We start from the raw sequence: 19,480 nt of genomic DNA, 5'->3' as shown, positions 1-19,480 counted from the left end.
TAAAAAATAAAACTTTAACCTAAACCTCACACCTTACAAAAAATTAACTCAAAATGGATCATAGATTTAAATGTAAAACACAAAATTAAAATAATTTTGGAAGAAAACATGGGATAAAATTTTTATAATAGGGCTCGGTGATATATATATTTATTATATATTAATATATTAATATTATATATTATATACATTATATATTTATTATATATTTATTATTATATAATAATTTATTATTATATATTTATATTATATATTTATATTATATATTTATTATATAATAAAAATATTATATATATATATATATATATATATATATATATATATATGGCCATGATGAGATATCTCTACAAACTTACTAGAATAGCTAAAATTTTAAAAAGTGAGAATACCAAATGCTGGTAAAAGTACAGAGATATTAGATCTCTCATATATTACTGGTAGGAATGTAAAAAGGTACACAAGCACTCTGGAAAATAATTCGGCAGTTTCTTTGAACTCTAAACATAAACCTATCACCCCCAGCAATCGCACTTCTGGTCATTTATCCCGGATAAAAACTAGGTTCACCCAAAAATGTACACCTGACTATTCACAGTAGCCTTATTTGTAACAGTCAAAAACCATAAACAACCAAAATGTCCTATACTGGTGAAAAGTTCAACAAATTGTGGTACAGCCATACCCGGAATAAACAGGGACGAACTACTGATACATGGAACAACTTCAATGGATCTCAAGAGTATTATGCTGAGTGAAAAAGCCAATCTCAAAAAGTCAAATATTGTATGATTCTCCAAATCACATTCTCTAAATCATATAGTCAAAATGACAAACAGAGATAAAAAATAGATTAGTAGTTGCCAGATATTAGGGATAATGGGGGAACCGGAGGAGACGGGTGTGATCATAAAGGGGTAGTGGCTGATTGGGATGGTGGTTACATAAATACACGTATGTGATAAAATGATAGAGAACTACGCACACACTTCATATCAAGGTCAAGTTCCCGGTTTTTAGGAGGGTACATGGGACCTTCTCTACACTACTTTTGCAACTTCCTATAAATCTATAATGATTTCAAAGTAAAAAGTTAAATAAAAAAGCAATAATTCGACAAGCGAAAACTAGATATCCACATACAAAATAATGAAGTTGGACCCTTACCCACTATGAAGTGAAGTCCGAATGGATCAAAGACCTAAATGTAAGACCTTAAACTATAAAACTCTGAAGGAAATACAGGGCAAAAGCTTTAAGACACTGGATTTGGCAAATGATTGCTTTGATATGACAACAAAAGCACAGACAACAAAAGAAAAAATAGACAAATTAGACTTCATGAAAATATTGTGTGCATCAAAAGACAATGTCAACTGAGTAAAAAGGTAACCCACAAAATGGGAGAATATATTTACAAATCATATATCTCATAAGGGATAATAGCCAGAATATATAGAGAACTCCTAAAACTTAACAAAATCAATCCAATTCAAACTTGGTATTGAATAGATATTTCTTTTTTTTTTTTTTAATGGTTTATTTTTTTATTTTTGAGAGAGACAGAGACAGAATGTGAGTGGGTTAGGGGCAGAGAGAGAGGGAGACACAGAATCCGAAGCAGGCTCCAGGCTCTGAGCTGTCAGCACAGAGCCCGATGCGGGGCTCGAACTCACGAACTGTGAGATCATGACCTGAGCCAAAGTCGGCTGCTCAACCGACTGAGCCACCCAGGCACCCCACTGAATAGCTATTTCTTTAAAGAAACACCCATCAAGATGGCTACAATAAAAAAACAAAACAAAACAAAACAAAATCGGTGTTGGCAAAGATGTGGCAAAAATGGAACCCCTGTGCACTGTCAGTGGGAATAGAAAATGGTATAGCTGCTATGGAAAACAGTATGTTGGTTCCTCAAAAAATTAAAAATAGAATTATCGTATGATCCAGCAATTCTACCTCTGTGTATATCCCCAAAAGAACTGAAACCGGGGACTCAGAGTTATTTGTATACCCACGTTCATAGAAGAATTAGTCACAATAGCTAAGAAGTGAAATCAACCCGAGTAACCGTTGACAGAAATTTGAAAGGATAAGCAAAATGTGGCACACACATAGAATGCTATATTATTTATCCAGCCTTAAAAAGGAAGGAAATTCTGACACATGCCAAAACCTTGAGGACTTCATGCTAAGTGAAATAAGCCAGTCACAAAAGAAAATACTATGTGATCAGCCTTACAGGAGATACTTAGAGTAGTCAAAATCACAGAGACGGAAAGTGGAATGGTGGTTGTCAGGGGCTGTGGGGAGGTGAGACTAGGGAGTTACTGTCTAAAGGGTACAGACTTTCAGTTTTTACAAGAGGAAAAGAGCTATGGGAGATGAATGGGGTGATGGCTGCACAACATTATGCGCATACTTAATACCACCGAACTATATACTTAAAAATGGTTAAGATGGTAAATTTTGTTAGGTGTGTTTTACCATAATAAAAAAATACTAGGGGAAAAAAAGAAACAATACAGTGGTTTTATTGTAGCAATCATGAAGAAAGGAAAAAAGAAATCCTAATATTAAGTGGCTAGGTACTTGTGGCTTGGGATAAAATTTCCAGCGTCAGCACCATACATGGGACCATATATCATTATACATGGAAATAAGGAGGATATACTCTGTTAATAAGCTGTGTTAATAAATAAGCTGTGTAGATCGCTCAAAAAGCAGTTTTACTGATAACAAAGATCTTCTTGTCAACAATGTTACTGAAAAGTTTTAATAAATTCTTTTAACAAGTGTGAAGTAGAAAAGAACAATACAGTAAGTATTCCATTAGCCCATTTGATAAGTATTTCCTGAGTTACCTATCATCTATCTGGCATTGTTCTAGGCTCTGGGGTTACAGCTGTACACAAGACAGACAAAAATACCTTCCTGCATGAAGCTTATACATGGACACATTATTTTATAAAAAGCATAATATTAAGAAGTATATTTTTAGTTCGAAATTAAGTAAATTAACTGTTAAAATTTTAGTTCAAATGTAACTAATCGAAAGCCATAAATGTTTACATATTCAGTTGGATAAAAAGGTTTTAAAATCATTTCAGTGGGAAAACTAAGATTGTGTTAAGACGGCATTATACTAAAGCCTACACCACATAGAATTTGAAATATTGAAGGAATTGTAAATTTACATTTGAGCTGTATGACTGAAAAAATCCACATTCCGTTGTTCCTTGAGCAAAGTACCTAAGAAATAATACTGTTCTTTAGATATTCTCTGCCTACACATAAACTCTTGGGACCGGGGCTCCTATTAGGTTTTACGACATAACACAATTCCTAAGCTAAGGTACAGAGTTTCCGTTTGGTCATGTTTCCAAACGTACTGGAGCTACTGACTGGAATATGCTTTTTCTTAGGTTATCTCCGACAGTGTTCTCCCACCCACGAGCACACTGTATTACCACAGGGTAAATGTGCTAACCTAAACTGGAGTTACCTCTACCCTATCTCCTTTGTCCTCCTCACAACCAACCCCTTCAGTCAGCACTAGCATCTCATTTCTTCACGAACCTGAGTTTTCTAAAAGCCAGTCTTCCTTTACCCTAGGGAAGGTGAATGTTTTCTCATCCTGTCCCCCTAAAAAGTCCTCCACCTTCTCGCTGTACTTAGGTCCATCACTGGGGTGAGCAATGGGGACCACAAAACTAGGAGAAAATATAACTAATGTCTGGAACCATCATATCTGCAGCTAAAAAAGTACTTGATGGTAAGGCTTTGATTACTTGATTTTGTTTCTGTTTGACATCATATAAGGTATGGAGAAAAAGATAATGGAAATATTAAGTTTCACTTCTATTCTTCCTCCCCCAATTTTGTCTATTCAAATTTTCACCTTTAGAGCCAATTTATTTATAAAATAACTCATTTTTCCCATTCATGATATGAGCTGTTTCATTATAGTACTTAGAATTTGCATCTATTGACTTAGAAGAAAACTCATATAATTAGAGAATGTATAAAAATATCATTAACAATGAAAAAGTCGTATTTATAAATATTCCACGTATTGAAATATAAAACATAAAAATTGATTAAGCTTGTAATAAATAAATAAATAAATAAATAAATAAATAAATAAGGGCCTCTAGTTTTCCAAACAGATATCACATCTTCTGCATAGACTCCCAGAACAATGATATTTATTTTTAAGAAATTGTCCTTTCCGTATTTCCCGTTCTAACACACTGTTTTAATGAGACCACCACACCTTACGGTCTGGCCCTCCGAGGGTACTGCACAATCTCAGCAGTAGAGCAGATTTCTTGAGGGCAGATTAGCAATTAGGTCATGAAAAACAGGCAGCATAAAATAGCTACTGCTAATCTACATGAGAAGCATTTACTCAATTAAGCAGATGGAAATGTTATTATGAACTCAGTACTCCAATGATGGTCTTTAAAATTAAGAAGGATAGGGGCAAATGAAATGCACACTGGGGGATTTGGGGCCTTTATATATTAATTCTAAAGTATACAATGCAGAACACTGTAATGAAGTTAACAAAATTAATTAAAAGATTCTTTGCATGTAACCATTAGAGACTACATTAAAAAATACATGACAGTTTCTGACATTATTAATAATGTGACTGTACTTTAACATTCTTAATGTTGATACCATGACCTTTCCCTAATATACCACTGATACCAAAAACATGAGCATGAGAAGTCTTATTACTCATGGCTGGTATGAATACGGTTTTTAATATGCTTTCTGGTAGTGCTGTTTCCATTTTGAGTTTCAATAACTGATAAGCTCGTGATGAATTTTCAGATATTTAAAAGATTACTACGTATTTTTACTAGCAGAGTTTTCATGTATTTATGTATTCGAACATGTGTTTCTTTACATCATCTTTTTATTAGACAATAACAAAAAAACCCAGAATTATTAATCTGCTTAAAAACCTCCATCAAACTCTTAGAACAAAAATCTTCAAGTGACTTTGGGAAAATGGTCACAAACAAGGAATTTTTACATTGTGATAAAATATCTTACATTGTGATACATATTTTATGTCTAACTCCTATTTTCCAAGTTTTAGTATATAAACTTAACAAACTGTTATTACAGAGTTCTAATATATATGCCAAAATTATAACAATTAAGTGGTTTGTTACAAAAGCTACATAAAAATAAGCTGTGCCTATGAAAGCTATAAAATGTATATTCACATTAACTCTAAATACTACATTTAGGCTTTTATTGATTTACTCAACGTAATTAAAACTTCTCAACAATTACTATAACAAACTTGTTTCAATATTTTTAATATAACAATAATAGTCATTTGCCCACTCTTTCTCCCCAACGCATATCTTTATATGTAATCTTCTATCATCCTAAACTCTTTCTTAACAGAAATCTACTTTTTGATATCCTTGGCTTGAAAATTACATAGTATGTAGAGTTGTTGAGTTTATTTAAGTTTATTTAAGTTTATTTACTTTGAGAGAGACAGAGACAGCATGCCTAGGGAAGGGGCAGAGAGAGAGAGAGAGAGAGAGAGAGAGAGAGAGAGAAAGAGAGAGAGAGAGAGAGAGAAGAACCACAAGCAAGCTCTGCATTGACTGAAGCGGGGCTCGAACTCATGAAACCGTGAGATCAGGACCCGAGCCGAAACTGAGAGTCAGACTGACTCTTAATGGACTGAGCCACCCAAGTAAGTTAAATTATGTGCTCCTTAAAACAGAGTTCTATACAGGATAGGTGCTCATTAATATTCATGGCATGACATTAATTCATATATTCATCCAATATATCCATTTACTGCGTGCCAGGACACTGTAGTCAATTCTGCAGACATAAAGATAAAAAAGAAACAGCCCCTGTTCTAAAGCTGCCCAGACACCTGAAGGATTATGGTAGGGAGAAAAACGGACCCTTGAAGATGTCCACATTCTATTCCCGGAGTCTGGCAATATTTTACCTTAGATGGCAAAAGGGATTTTGCAGATATGATTAAGATTGAGCACCCTGAAAAGGGAGACTATCCCGAATTACCCAAATTTGCCCAGTCTAATCACATGGGCCCTTAAAAGCAGGAACTTTTCCCAGTTACAGTCAAAGAAAGACGCGACTCCAGAAGCAAAGTCGGACATCACACTGCTGCCTCTGGCTCAGTCGGTTAAGCCTCCAATTCTTGATTTTGGCTCAGGTCAAGATTTCATGGTTCGTGAGTTGGAGTCCCACGGTTGGACTCCATGCTGACAGTGTGGAACCTGCTTGGGATTCTCTCTCTCTCATGTGCGTGCATTCTCTCTCTCTCTCTCTCTCTCTCAAAATAAATAAGCTAAATTTTTAAATGTTTATTAATTTTTGAAAAAGAGAGAGAGAGAGAGCAAGCAGGGAAGGGACAAAAAGACAGTGAGACAGAGAATCTGAAGCAGGCTCCAGGCTCTGAGCTGTCAGCACAGAGCCCAATCGGGGGCTCGAACCCACAAACCGCGAGATCATGACCTGAGCCAAAGTCGCATGCTTAACTGGCTGGGCCACCCAGGTATCCCAATAAATAAACTTAAAAAAAAATAAAGCAAAGTAAAGGGAGGAGGGGATATATGTGGGAAAGATGTAGATCTGTCAAAATGGGACAAAAAGACCAGGGCTGGAGAAATGCCTTCTTTAATTGTATGTTTAACTTTTCCTAAAATCAGCAAGTACTGCCTTTAGTGTTCAATAGAAGACTTCAACACACTGATAATTTAGTCCAGGGTTTTCATGTTGTATAATAATACATCAACTAATGATGAAGCAAAGACTTTCAAAACAAAAGTCATTGCTATTTTCAGGTTTCTGATTTGTTACTGTCTTACAGCAAGTTGAATGACCAACTGGACAGAAATGGCACTAAATATCAATGACAATTACAACACTGGGGTATGTTAGGACTTCCTTGATTTGGGATGCTTCCTAGATTTGACAAACTATATGACTTCATGTGGATTTTATCCCCCCTCTGATACTGAACTATGGGTGGTTCAGCAATAACTAATAGAGTACTTTCCACATTGAATACATTAAGGAAGTAACTGCTCTTAGAGAATGGTAATGAAAGCACAGAAAACTTAATTACTTTTGACTTTAAAGGAAAATCCAAATTTAAATAGTCAGTCTTATATGATATTGTTAACACAGTAAGAAGACAATGTTTAAAACTCACTTTGAAGTGTTTCAAGTTCAGCCCGACTCAATGCATCTTCCTTTTTCTTCAATCTTGTTTCTTTATATTTAGCATAAAACTCCCCAGCATCCTTAAAAAAGAAGTTACAAAGAAATTAACATAAAGATCAGTTTGCTTTGATACTACGTCACGCACAACTTCATTTTAAAGCCGTGTATTGTCTTCCTTTCAGTTTATGGTTTTAAATTGTATGACGAACAGAAGAAACAATAAATGTTTCTCCCTGATTTTTCTCTCTCAGAGAGCTTATTTATTAAGGCCAGAACCTGCGTGAGTATAAATCTAAGGAGAGTTTTTTCTCTCAGACATGGAAGGGAGGACTCCTCTTCCTGTTTTCTACCACTGTTTGTGTTCTCAACGTTGGGCTACTCCACGGACAAAGAGAAGACACACTCGCTGAATTAAGCTAAATGGGTACAGTAAATTATGTTACTGTGATGAACAAAGCACTATTTTCATATTCATCCCTTCACCTCAAAAGATTTTCAAAATTATCATATGCAAATCTGACTAAGAAACCTATCTGACCCTGTCAATACAAGCGAAGATGTCATTCCTCCTTCCACCACACTTAGAGATCAGTTCCTGTCATGGAGGTTTGAGGACTGAGGACACACTTAGGTGGCCAAATACAGTGGCTAAAGTGTCAAGGAGTGGCACACAGGCAGGACTCTCGCAGAGTGCTGAAAAAAGATCAGGCCTACAATAATCACAAACGTGGAGGTCAACAAATTGATGCTCTAAGCATATGAAGATCCTGACAATGAGAAGAACAGAACACGTAATTTTCCACTACCTCTTGGCTTCAACTACATTCATCACACAGCAATACTACTTGTAACTGCCAGGCCACATTGTGGTTTTAAGTCTTTGCATACCCTTTGCCCACTAACTAGAATATTTTGCTCCCCTGCCATTATTTTGATGAACTCCTATTCATCCCTGAAAACTATTCAAGCATCACCTCCTTTTGCAAGGTTTTCTGACCTTCCCTGGCAGAGGAATTCTCTCCTGTATACTGCTTCTGGATTGCTTGTATCATGCTATGTTCTCTCCTAGAAAATGGGAAATCTGAGACAGGGGTACTTGTGTGCCCAGAGCACAGAATCTGGTATAAAACAGGTACACAATAAATATTCATTGAACCGAACTAGGTCAAAATATATGAGAAATCTTGTAAAGGAAGAAATGAAAGGGCTTGTGTGTGGAATAGGAAAAAGAGAGCTATCAAGGATAACTCTAGGGTAACATTCCCAGATTTTAAGATTCCTAGGGCAGATAAATCATAGACTCATCTGAGAGGGTTTATTTTTGAAGGAAATACAGGAACAAAAGCTCTATCTTGATTCAAATGGAAATGCATGAACACTTAAACCCTAGAATGGAATTTTCTCTTTTCATCTGTGACTGTCCAAGAAGAATTAAAGCTTTCCTTAGAGTCTGTATCTCTTGGGCTTATATCAGAACTCTTCCATCTGACGATGAATTAGGTAAATAATAGGCATTCCTAAAATCACTGGATCAGTATAATATTCTCCCATTCTCATTTTTATGTTCCTACCTCATTTCTACCAGAAGGACTGCACAAGCCCTGGGTCAGCGAAATAATGGTATAACTTGAAGGGTACAGAAAGTCATGAATCCAACATACTCATCCTCCAGTCCATATATACTTTAAAATGCAACAGGATTTGGGGTTAAGGATTTATAGCCCCTTAACATTCCCTGCACCCCTAAAAAACCCTCAGCCCTGGAATACTCTTATTTTCTTTAAGCCACATCAGTCATTTGTTCCATGACGTGAATGAATGAGTGAATGAATGAGCTTATTACCTTCTTTCCGGGCAGTAGTTTTTATTTTTTATTTATTTAAAAAAATTTTTTTTAAATGTTTATTTACTTTTGAGAGAGAGAGAGTGAGAATGCAAGCTGGGGAGAGGCAGAGAGAGAGGGAGACACAGAATCCGAAGCAGGCTCCAGGCTCTGAGCTGTCAGCACAGAGTGCAACGCAGGGCTAGAACCCACAAACCTTGAGATCATGACCTCAGCTGAAGTCGGACACTTAACCGACTGAGCCACTCAGGCGCCCCCAGGCAGTAGTTTTTAATAGTAGGGAAAAGGTCAGGATAGCATTGGACCCTTGAAGGGAGCAGCAAAGGTGGCACCATACAAGAAAAAGGGGCACAGATAAGTTATCTATGAGATGTGAAAGAAGGTAGGTTGAAATCAAACATCATAGTATAGTACAGTGAGAGAAAATACAGTGATTACTAGGACAGAGTTTGGAGCCAGACATGACTTGAATTAAGGTCTCAGCTCTGCCTTCTTTCAGCCTAAATAGGATTCAGCAAATTACTTCACTCAGCGTTGTGTGAATTATCTCATTCATAAATGGGGACGATCACAGAGCTACTGCGAAGACTGAAGTGCTGATACATGTATCAAACACTCAGAAGAACATCTTGCACACAGGCCCTCTATACGTTACCTATTTTTATTATTACTTCTTATTTTACCAAAGCCTTATTCTCTACCACAAAAAGTGAGTTTTTCTGCTTCGGACCTCACCAAAACTCCCGCAGAATCCTGTAACTTCTTGCTTATGAGGCTTTCTTCACCTGCACCCTTCCAAAACAAAAATCTTTTACTTGGTAATAGCAGCCTCTTCCTAGCGGTTCTACCAAACTTGAATATTTCTCTGTTCGTGTTTCTGCTTCCTGCTACAGTACAGAATTCCACTAAAAATTCCTCTTTGAAATTACCCATTTGACCCAAAAATCACACTTATCTGAGGATCATTATGCACTCACTCACTTTACCCTACTTCACCTAACTCCAAGAGTTTTAACACATTCCCTAACTGCACTCACGGTTTGTTCTAGGCCAAGAATCCGTTCCTTCTTTTGCTCCATTTCTAAGCATTTATTTAAATGTTCCTCATCCTTTTTCTTGTCATATCTTACTTGTACTTGCAAACCATAATAACAATATGCCTACTCCAGAAAGGCTCACTTCTGTAAGAAACCTATGATCTCAAAGAACTCTACTGCATTCAACACCCTACACCACTCCAACCCTCCTTGTGTGCAGTTCGGTGTACCACACTTTAAGGTACACTGACAAACTGGAACACTTTAAAAGGAAAGTGATCAAATGGTAGGGAAGCTTGAAATTATTTCTTAAAAGGGGGTGGAGATCAGATGAGAGATAACCTGATAACTATCATAGAATATCTTAAGGGTCATTACAGGAGAGAACGGTGTATTCTAGAGATGGAAGTTTTGATTTGGGATAAATATAAAGAAGAGCTTTCTAATAATTAAAATTACCTTAAAATGAAAGAGACTGATCTCGAAGGTAATATTCAAGAAGAGACCTATGGCTATTATTTAAGGTATATTCAAAGTGAGAATCACATAGTCAAAGGGGTTGAATGAGAGTAGTTGTTTTGGAATCAAAAACAAATTTTTTTTTTTTTTTTAGTTTGTTTCAAGTTATTATTTGACTTCCAGTTAGTTAACATATTGTGTAATATTTCTTTCAGGAGTAGAATTTACTGATTTATGACTTACATATAACAGCCAATGCTCATCACAACAAGTGCCCTCCTTAATACCCACCAGCATTTTTTAAAAAATTTTTTTTAACGTTTATTTATTTTTGAGACAGAGAGAGACAGAGCATGAATGGGGGAAGGTCAGAGAGAGGGAGACACAGAATCTGAAACAGGCTCCAGGCTCTGAGCTGTCAGCACAGAGCCCAACGCGGGGCTTGAACTCACGGACCGCGAGATCATGACCTGAGCCGAAGTCGGCCGCTTAACCGACTGAGCCACCCAGGCGCCCCATACCCACCAGCATTTTAACCCATCCCCCTGCCCACTTCCCTTCCAGCAGCCCTCAGTTTGTTCTCCATAGTTAAGAGTCTGTTTTATGGTTTCCTCTCTATTTTTCCTCCTATGTTCATCTGTTTCATTTCTTAAATTCCACAGATGCATGAAATCATATGGTATTTGTCTTTCTATTTCTGAATTACTTTGCTTATGATAATAGTCTCTAGCTCCATCAACATCATTGCAAAAGGCAAGATTTTGTTCTTTTTTTGCGGCTGAGTAACATTCAATTGCACATATATGCCACCTTTTCTTTCACTTGATCTTGGCCAAAAGGCCAAGAAGCAATATATACACAGTACCTCTTCTTTAATCCATTCATCAGTCGATGGACATTTGGGCTCTTTCCAAAATTTGGCTAGTGTTGACAATGTCGCTATAAGTAATGGGGTGCATGTTTCCCTTTTAATTGCCATTTTTGTATCGAGTTAATACCTAGTAGTGCAAATGTTCAGTTGTGGGATAGTATTCTCTTTTTAACCTTTTGAGGAACCTCCATATTGTTTTCCAGAGAAGCTGCACCAGTTTGCATTTGTACCAACAGTGTAAGGTGGTTCCCTATTTTCTTCGTCCTCCCCAACATCTGTTATTTCTTGTGTTGTTAAATTTAGCCATTCTGACAAGTGTGAGGTGAATCTCATTGTAGTTTTGATTTGCATTTCCATGATGATGAGTGATTTTGAGCATCATTTCATATACTGTTAGCCATTTGTATGCTTTCTTTGGAAAAATGTCAGTTCATGTCTTCTTCCCATTTCTTAACCGGATTATTTGTCTTTTGAGTGTTGAGTTTTATAAGTTCTTTATATATTTTGGATACTAACCCTTTGCCAGATATATTATTTGCAAATATCTTCTCACACTCTAAATGTTGCCTTTTAATTTTATTATTTCATTTTATTCACTGTGAAGAAGCTTTTCATCTGGGTGAAGTCCCAATAGTTGCCTCCCTGCCTTCCTTCCTTCCTCCCTGCCCCTCTCTCTGTTTCTTTTTCTTTTCTCTTTTTTCTTCTCTTCTCTTCTCTTTCTTTTCTTTCCCTTGACCCAGGAGACATATCTAGTATGGCTGATGTCAAAGAGATTGTTACCTGTGTTCTCTTGTAGGATATTGATGGTTTCCTTTATCACATTTAGGTTTTTCATCCCTTTTGCATTTACTTTTGTGTATGGTTTAAAAAGTGGTCCAGTCCCATTAAAAGCGGTCTGGTTTCATTCTTTTGCATGTTGCTTTCCAGTTTTCCCAACACCATTTTTTAAAGAGACTGTTTTTATTCCCTTTGGACATTCTTTTCTGCTTTGTCAAAGATTATTTGACCATGTAGTTTTAGGTCCATTTCTGGGTTTTCTATTCTGTTCTGTTTATCTCTGTGTCTTTATTTGTGCCAGAAACAAAAAAAAATTTTTAATAAAAAAAAAATGAGTAGATGTTTTGAAACACTGCCCTCTCCCATTCTTCCTGAGTGGCTAATTCACATCAATATAATTGTCAAGTAGAGAAAATAAACAGAAAGTCTCATTTTGAGTCCAAACAAAATAAGCTCAGTTTACCTATACACAAAAAATTTGAATTTCTAAGTAAACTTCTTATCCATCTTTGTGGACATTGCCCGAAACATAACAGAAGCTTAATAAATACTCAATGAATGAATGAAGGCTTACTTTAATCAATCAGGGCTCTGGACTCCCTAGGTTTAGCTCTGTTAAGACTTTATTAAAACTATGGGATTTACAGGGTTCCAAACAAGAGTTCCTATCGGCAATGAGCTTATAGCATAATCATCAATGAATGGAACATGAGCAAAAGTTTTAGTTTAGAAGCCACTCTCCCAGTACTTAACAAAATTTTTTGAAGGGCTCAAAGATTATCTACATATATATCAAGCAGGGACCTGATCTTACATTGCAGAAGTACAGCCAACTTAAAGAATTTACATGTTACGAGTTTTCTTTGTATGTAATTGTAGAGCATGGTTCTTGCACAATAAGACCTTAAATAGTTATATTAACTTATGCTTATTTATTGAACCACTATTATATGTGCTGTACCTTGTTGGGATATATGGAGATTACAGGAAAAGACAAGCACTTGTCTCTAAGGCAGATGTTAAAATACTGAATGACCCCAAATTTGGAAAATAACCTATGAGAATAGGGATTTTTGCCTTAAAAAAAAAAATTTTTTTTTTATTTCTAGGGCCTAGAAGAGTAGCTGGTATATAGTAAGCACTCAATAAATACTTGTTGAATGAATTGCTTGAAAACAGAATGAAGCTCACCCAACATTCTGTTTCCCCACATTTCCTTATCCTCTTGAGATTAGGTGGGGTCATGGGACTAGTTCTGGATGGGCTGTGGATGGAAATATCAAGTGTCACCTTCAAACGAAGGCACCAAAAGGCCTGTGCAATACTCTTGCCATAGTGAAGAAGGAGGCCACATGTTCCAGATCATACAGCTGGAAGATGGTAAAGACGTCCTTGTTCTGAGTCCCTGAATGACTAGTTAGAGCAGAATGCCCTCTTTCCTACCAAGAAGTGATAGACAAATGGTGTAAGCTAGAAATATGTTAAGCCACTGGAATTTCAGGATGATCTGTACCTTGCCATAGTATCAATCTATCCTTATTATAATATAAATAATAAGTGCTATGAAGTTAGAAGTTAGCACAGAGAATATACAATGGCAAGTTTTCAACTGGCCTAATCAGGAAGGACTTCCTAATGATAATGACTGTTCATATAAGCCTTGGAGATACTACCTCCAAGATTAGTGAGTTATGAGATGGAGAATATCCATACCAAAAGCTTTTAACATTACTGACATATTGCATTTAAGTGATAAAATAACATGCTGAGCTGGTACTATTTGCCATGTTTTGGTTTTCTTTTACTTCTCCATCCCAGTTTTACTTCTCCATCCCAGCTCTGTGCTGATAGCATAGAGACTACTTGGGATTCTCTCTCTGCCCCTCCCCTAATCTCTCTCTCTCTCCAAATAAATAAACATTTCCTCTTAAAAAAAAATAAACTTCAAAATATTAAATGACCGAAGGAAACGTAGGAAAGAAGGGAGTTGATCTAGAGTGGTACAAGCAGCGAAATGCTACCCATCACCTGTCCTAATGGGAATAAGGAACATGGAAGAGCTCTGAGGACAGGTGAAGGATGTGCCATTTCTTTGACGGTCTGACAGCACAAATCTCTTGTCTGAAGCTTACATATAAGCTTCAACATAGGGAAATAGCGTAAGTACATTTCTGAAAATCTGCCCACAAAGTATTTATGTCAAGATTTGTTCTCCCATTGGCTTATACTATAATCTCAGAGTTACACGTAATGTGTAATAAAATTACAACGAAGAGCATAGGAAAAATGTAAATTGTAGGCTTTGAAAATATTTTTTTCATTTTTTTAAAAATTTATTTTGAGAGAGAGAAAGAGAGACAGCAAACCTAAGGGGGGCGGCGGGGGGGAAGAGCAGAGAGAGAAGGAGAGAGAATCCCAAGCAGGCTCCGTGCTTTAAGCACAGAGCCCGATGCAGACTTTGATCTCACAAACCGTGAGATCATGACCTGAGCCGAAATCAAGAGTCAAGGCCTAACTGAGCCACGAAGGCGCCCCCTATATTGTAGACTTTAAATAAGAGTCCAAAGTTTTGTACAAACACTGAATTCACAAATATTAATAAAAAATAAAAATAAAACAAAAAATGAGAAGCTATGCCTTCCTCTCCCTCAGTCAGTGGTATTCAAGATGTAAGGCCTAACAGCTACTTTTTCCACTTGGGCTAAGAAACAGAAGAGACTACAGAAGTCATCTATTCAGCCCCAACTCAATGCAAGAATCCTATAACTTTAGAATAATTATAATCAGCCTAAATACTCTGATAGGGACTTGTAAGATTAGATAACTTATTCATTCACTGTAAGGTAGCTCTCCTTCTAGTTATTCCACTATCAGGAAAAGTTATTTTTCTCAGCTTTTATATTTCTCATATTTTAATACTTATTTTCATCTGCTTTAAGTTTCATTTCTACCATTCACTAGTTATGTCACTTTGAGCAAACTGCCTCACCACGCTAAGTCTTAACTACTTTTTATCTATAAAATATGGAATCTATGAGACTATATATCTCTAACATTGTACCTAACATTTTGTGTTTTTTTAAATCTTTTCTACATCTAGCAATAACCTACAAAACTCTACTTTATATTCTATCTTCGGACCTCCAAGTACTTCCATGTTATGTTCGTTCCCCTTTCAGAGGACAGAAGGGATGGAATCTTTGTCTTCTGTTGTGAGGTCTTTCCAATTTTCCTTTCTCTCTCTGTCCTTCTGTAGCGGTAGAGTTTCAGCCTTACAAAAATTCAGACGCTCTTTTCCATCCCTTTTCATTTGTTTGCATACTCCCTACATAAAGTATGTTTGTAAAGTTTTTTTTAAAGTTCTTAGAGTACTAAAAGTAAGCTTTTCCATCCCTTGGAGAATCTGTGTTTAACTCTGAGTAGAACAGGCAACTCAGCTTGCTACAATTGCCTCAAAGCCTTTTAGGAGCGTTTTTCTGCTGCTAATTAGCTGTGAATGTTTTGTTTATTTGGTTTCTGACAGAGTCCCAGCAAGCAGAAGCAAAGGGGCTAGAAAGGAAGGGCCCTGACTGTATGGAGGTGACCTCCAGGCTTGTCCACAGTTGTAGTTTCCATGGGAGAAGCTTCTTGGGAGGGAGGATGCCTCCATTTACAGATAGTTCCGTAAACTAGAATATTCCCTTTACTCTCTTAGGTAACTTTTTATTTTTTAAGGTAAAAGCCACAGCATTATAGAGAAGATTCCTCTATTTTCTCAGACACTGCTCCTGGGCAATCTATGAATCCTGATGGGGGTAGGGCTATGCGTGCTGGAAATTTCTTACAATAATTCTTAGTTTAACTGTGTTTACATAAGATGAGCTTGGTAGTGAGAAAAGATGGGGCTGGGACTTAACAATGGGAAAAATTTACAACTGTGGGCAGTGCACACATAAAGGAGTTTTATGTTTTATAAATTATGGAACTGAGAAATGTAATATAGCAGGTAGAGAGAAATTTGGTGAATTCCCTCAGAATCAAACTATCAAGCAAATAAATTCTCAGTGCCTAAGACCTTTTTCATCTTAGAAAGTATAGAGAACAACAACAACAAAAAGGCAGTGTAGAGAACGATGAATAAACCATAATTTAGACTGGTAATTACTTAGAATATTTGGCACTTCCTGATTTTATATGTGAGAAATCAAATGGTACTACCAACCTAAATTTTTATGGGCCCAAATATATGACTCCAACAAAGACAGGCAATGACAAAAATTAACTAAGTTATAAGGGTTAAACTGGAAATATTCACATAGTATATTTCGTCAATTGTTTGCTACTTTCATGGTTATGAATATGTTTCAGAATATATATGATAAATCAAAAAATATCCAAAAAGGGCATTTTGGAGGCTAGAAAAATTTCTGGGTATTATAGGCTGAAATTAGCTAACACAGATGACTGGCTTAGTCATATTCCAAGAGAATGTGTATTCCCTTCGAAACTACCATGAGAAGAGAAACAGGCTGGTAAGACGCAAGTGTCACTAGGGCTAAACTTTCAATGTTAAAATTAAATTCTAAGCTCCAAGCATACGGTGCCTCTCTTGATACAGTCCCAGTTCTCTATTATATTCGAATTCATATTCCATGTCTTCTGTTGAGCATTCTACTTGCTTTCTGTACTAAGACACATTTTCTCAAGTTTCCCCAACTTCTCTGCATACAGTCATGCATGTTACTCTTCTCTAATGTTCTCTCCTCACTCTATGCACACATTAACCTTCCTTCTCGTCAATTTACAAACACTCCACATTTTTTACCTTGGTTTTTCATTTGACTTTTTACTTTTCTGCATATGTGGGTGCGTGAATGATATGAGGCATACATTTTGCTAAACACAGTTATGCCCATACACCTTTCCTTGGATATTTTCCAATCTGGGAAGTGTCTGACATTAATTTAACATTATCAAATATTTTATATGTGTCAAGTATAATAGGTTTTAGTTCTCTTGTCTCATTCTTCTAATATACCAATTATTGTAATTTTCCCATTATCTAGAACTGTCATTTTCCAACTCCTACTGGATAACCATTTATGTGTAAGAAGTACAATAAAGGAATGGGTATTCACAGGAAGAAGTTGGAGACGCAGAGCTGTTGATATGACAAGGACAAAATTTGAGTACAGACCTGACTAGTGTAAAGGCCACTTGCTGGAAGTCTCTGAATCTCCCACTTTTAGTTTGGACCCTTCTTCATATCCAAATAGCTACATCCTTACGCAGAATACTTGCAGATCAGTTTTGATGAATTTCGTAAAATTCAAGGGATTCACACACAGAAGTAAAATTCTCTTAACGGACATCTGCTTAACTAACTTACCGCATGCCTATAGGAGCTAGATGTGTTAGCTCTTAAATCTGTCAGTGATAATTGTTATGTAATTATATGATTCAATTTAAATACTATATTAAAAAATGAAACGTGAATAGAAAAAAAAGAGTTGTTTCTATGAAAACCAAGTGGATGCTTCGGAAAGCTCAATGAAAGAGTTGCTAAAAATGCTGTTAACTAGATATAAGTTAGTCAATTATGAAAGACCAGGGGAAATCATAAAACTCTGTAAGGATTATACAATTACATTGTTTGGCAAGAGTCTCGTTTAACTCTTCTTTAAGAAATCAACTGGAAGTTTGTCCTTAGAGAAACCAAAATTATAGAGACAGTATATGCAAGAAAAAATAAAACGATGGCCCTGTATCACAAGAGTGGTCAATAACTAAATAAATGTAAATAAAGTACATGCTTAAAATGTTTGAGGTCATATGCATCATTTTGTATACTTAGAGCTCTATTAGGGCTCTTTTTTGGCCACTGTACCAATGACCAGTTTACATTGCTTCAGGTAAGGAGGGCTTCTTCTAAATTTCACAAATATCTTATTGAAGACCTCATAGAAGTATCACATCAGAACTTCAGCGTCGTGAAGAAGGCGTATGTACTCACATTACACAATTTTATGGATGATAGATTAATACAGAGTTACAGTAGACTGAAGAAAAAAAAGAAAAAAAAGCAGACACGAATCTAATCCTAACAGCAACTATTCAGTATTGCTTTGCTGATGCTTTCTATGTTGACCAATCTGTAATACTTTCACTTTTACAGCTTGTATCAGTCTACTATATACATTATTTTGTTAGTGAACATGAAAAAACAAATCTTATATCCTCAAAACAGAATTAAAATACCAAGTATTTGTTTAAAAAAAAAGGAACATTGTCTTATTTTTCTTCTTGGAATGAAATTATCAGAAAGAAATAATTAGAACAAAATTTAAAAGTCAGATTTACAAAGGTTTTAAAAACCTAATGCTTAGTGTCTCAAAACTGAAAGCAACAGGTACAACCAAGTAAGTAAAAACTTTAAAACTCATACTGATCCAACAGTTTAAGAAAGCAGAGTTTCTAAAGAGACTAAATATTTTTTGTAAAATTTCTAATTTTTGTAACTTTTAAAAAATTTATGGCAAGGCAACATAATCTGTTAGTTCCAGACTCTGCAGGCAGATAATTTAAAATAACACCTTATAAATCTAAGCCATCTTAATATATGGGTTCTAGTTTTGCAAACTGCTCTGCATACTAACCTGGATTTATGGTAATTTTACCAAATAAACATTGTTTCAAATGACTTGGCTTACAATTACAAAGAAGTGTTTCAGACTGACATTTTATGTGATACTCAATTTACTCTGCCTCATGACTATAAAATGCATCTACACTCTGGTTTGCCTGTTGCAGATTCTAAAGCAAAGCAAAACAAAACAAAACAAAACAAAACAAAACAAAACGTCACTCTTAAAAAACATAAGAAAATACATGTCCTAAAATATTTTTTGGTTACATCTTCTCACATATACTGGTATGACAAATATACTTTACCTCTCTCTCTTATTAAGACTTACATACACAGCATACAAGGATTGTGGGTTTTTATGCAAATAAACAAGATAATATGCTAAATAACTTATAAACAAAAGCTTTTAAATTACCAAAATACTCCAATTTTCTCTATTAACTATAAACAAAATATATGATTCTGCAAGCAATAACTATTAAGATGAACTATTTTGATGGAAGAATTGGTAAATAATTTTTGAACGACCACAAAGAAACACACTAGTGATTTTTATTTCATTTTCCCTTCTAACATAAAATTTTTGTTTTAAGAGGAAAAAAGGATAAAATGCAGAAGTTGGAGTCATTCAT

The 19,480-nt window shown here is 35.8% G+C and overlaps 1 protein-coding gene across 1 annotated transcript in view; it reads right to left on the bottom strand.

Annotated features, from left to right (window-relative positions):
• The window catches only part of DNAJC1 (DnaJ heat shock protein family (Hsp40) member C1), a 218,364-nt gene that overhangs the window by 115,681 nt on the left and 83,203 nt on the right, over positions 1–19,480 (bottom strand). The window contains exon 7 of the mRNA XM_019460576.2: positions 7,226–7,316. Within this exon, the coding sequence (XP_019316121.1) occupies positions 7,226–7,316 (91 nt within the window). The remainder of the gene's footprint in view (positions 1–7,225; positions 7,317–19,480) is intronic.

The sequence above is a fragment of the Panthera pardus genome, unplaced genomic scaffold (assembly GCF_024362965.1).
Source record: "Panthera pardus isolate Hobbes unplaced genomic scaffold, ASM2436296v1 HiC_scaffold_6, whole genome shotgun sequence".
In the NCBI taxonomy this organism is placed as follows: Eukaryota; Metazoa; Chordata; class Mammalia; order Carnivora; family Felidae; genus Panthera; species Panthera pardus.
Note: the sequence above shows the minus strand (reverse complement) of the source record. Positions and strands in the feature narration are given on the sequence as shown.